This window comes from Adiantum capillus-veneris, chromosome 5, assembly GCF_014529385.1.
Source record: "Adiantum capillus-veneris isolate H3 chromosome 5, ASM1452938v2, whole genome shotgun sequence".
Lineage (NCBI taxonomy): Eukaryota > Viridiplantae > Streptophyta > Polypodiopsida > Polypodiales > Pteridaceae > Adiantum > Adiantum capillus-veneris.
This window is the reverse complement of record NC_140935.1, coordinates 87259526-87261719: the sequence shown is the minus strand read 5'-3', so window position 1 is coordinate 87261719 and position 2194 is coordinate 87259526. Positions and strand designations below refer to the sequence as shown.

General features: G+C 42.4%; 1 protein-coding gene across 1 annotated transcript; it reads left to right on the top strand.

The window, feature by feature from the left end:
• Window positions 1–415: 415 nt before the first annotated feature.
• Window positions 416–1013, top strand: LOC147457678 (histone H4). The gene has a single exon (XM_086513637.1). The coding sequence runs from the start codon at window positions 471–473 to the stop codon at window positions 780–782; it is 312 nt and encodes a 103-aa protein (XP_086369763.1). The 5' UTR covers window positions 416–470; the 3' UTR covers window positions 783–1013.
• The last annotated feature ends 1181 nt before the right edge of the window (window positions 1014–2194 follow it).

Below are 2194 nucleotides of genomic sequence, written 5' to 3'. Positions count from 1 at the left end.
TGTGTTAGAGTTGCGATACATGTTGTGGACTATCTAGCTCTTGCTTATTCATCCTATGGGTAAGCAAGGAACTAGTTCAAGTTATGGACCTCAAAATGCATTTAGAGGGGTGTTGAAATGAGAACACTTCAAAGCACGGTAATTTTGGAGAGTCTTTGAACTCTATGGTGGTATCAAATTTGCCTAACGATGTTGCTCAAACAAAGCCTATAGTTTGTTTTCCATGTTTAAATAAACTAGTTATCCTCCCGTGTGTGTTTCCGTTCCTGACAAATCCACCAAATATAGAGAGCGGATCGATCCGTGTGAAGGCGATGGCCACCGTCAGATGTGATAATTGATCGACGACGCAGGGGAAGCGCACATGTTTATAGAAGGCGGGAGCAGATCGGTCGAAATTCCAGATCTGCTGAGACTATTACTGCTGAGAAGCGTAGAGTAGAATAAGCAAGAACAGCGAAGTAGGAAGGATGTCCGGAAGGGGAAAGGGCGGCAAGGGTCTGGGCAAGGGTGGTGCCAAGCGCCACAGGAAGGTTCTGCGTGACAACATCCAGGGTATCACCAAGCCTGCCATTCGCAGGCTTGCCCGCAGAGGAGGTGTCAAGCGCATCAGCGGCCTCATCTATGAAGAGACGCGTGGCGTGCTCAAGATCTTTCTGGAGAATGTCATCCGTGATGCTGTGACCTACACAGAGCATGCTCGCCGCAAGACAGTCACTGCCATGGATGTTGTCTACGCTCTCAAGCGCCAGGGCCGCACTCTCTACGGCTTTGGTGGCTAGACAGGCCGCCCCTAATCCCTCTCTTCTCTTTACCGGTGTTTCTTAACACCACCTGCTCCTTTGCACTGTTGACTCTTGTCAGCACCGCTCTGTGCTCCAATATTTGTAGCTGTATTGCTGAATTCCGAGGGATGTCTGATGCGGTGAGGATGGGTTTGGGGTGTTCTCGCTGTTGATTTAGTAGCTGCTACTTTATTGCAGCAATAAGTTTTCTGCAAAATTCAGGTGGTTGCTGATGGCACTTATGTCGAATGTATTTCTGGGATAAGATATGGGTGAGTCTTTGTTTTGAAAGTGATGAGTAAACTTTGAGCCTAATGCATCCTGAGCTTGGCTTAACATTTCCTTTCTATTATCTTGGTTGAAGGGCGATAGTGCTCAATTTAATATCAGTTGGTTATATAGCATGCAGTCTGACCTTTCCATGCATTTGATGTATGGAAACTGGCTAATTAGGAAGTTTGTTAGCATGTTTTTGTGATACAGTTATACCACGTTTTCTATGTATTACGAAGGGTGGTGTATGTACTCTAAATAGTCCATTGTAAACAGATTTGTCATGGGTCTTTCTGGTTTGTGATGTTTGCCAAATGCGATCTTGGTGAGCATTGTTTGCATATTTAAGCACTTGGAATATTACCTCTTTGATAGCATGGAAACACTCTACTTGACTCTGTTCGATATCTAGTGAACGCTCTACTTGACTGTTATACTACATGCAAAGGTAATTTTTACGCTCTTTTTGGTAGCATGGAAACACTCTACTTGACTTTGTTCTAGATCTAGTGAACATTTGATCTTTTACTATAACTACTACTTGTCTTAACAAAAGAGAGCGTATGCAATGATCTATGATGATAAACTTGTATATGTGCGTGAGATTATTCCCCCCCCCCCCCCCCCCCCCCCCCCCCCCCCCCCCCCCTCTTCTGGTAAATAAAACTTTGCAGCATTCGTAAATCCACATTAACCATTTACTTTATTTGCATATGCATTTTCTTATGATATTTGTACTAAATCTATCACATTGTGTTAAATTTGATGAGAATTTACGTTAAATTTATGCAAATCAAATACAAGGTTGGATATGTGTTCTAAGCATGGGAGTAGCAAAAGTATACACTAGAGTCAAGGCAAAGCCTAGACTCACTTCTTGTGCCTTTGATCACTACCCTTTAGTCATTTCTAGTTGGTAAGCACTCTAAAATTAGAAATCGTGGGTTTCACACAGATTGAGCTTGAAGTGGAAAAGACATATATGCTTGAAATCTGAAGAAATATCTTGGTTGATGAATGTTTGGCCAAATTTTGATGAGAATTTATGTTAAATTTATGCAAATCAAATATAAGGTTGGATAGGTGTTATACAAGCATGGGAGTAGCAAAAGTATACACTAGAGTCAAGGCAAAGC

Coding starts and splice junctions, on each gene's coding strand:
- LOC147457678 (XM_086513637.1), top strand. CDS start 471: ATGTCCGGAAGGGGAAAGGGCGGCAAGGGTCTGGGCAAGGGTGGTGCC.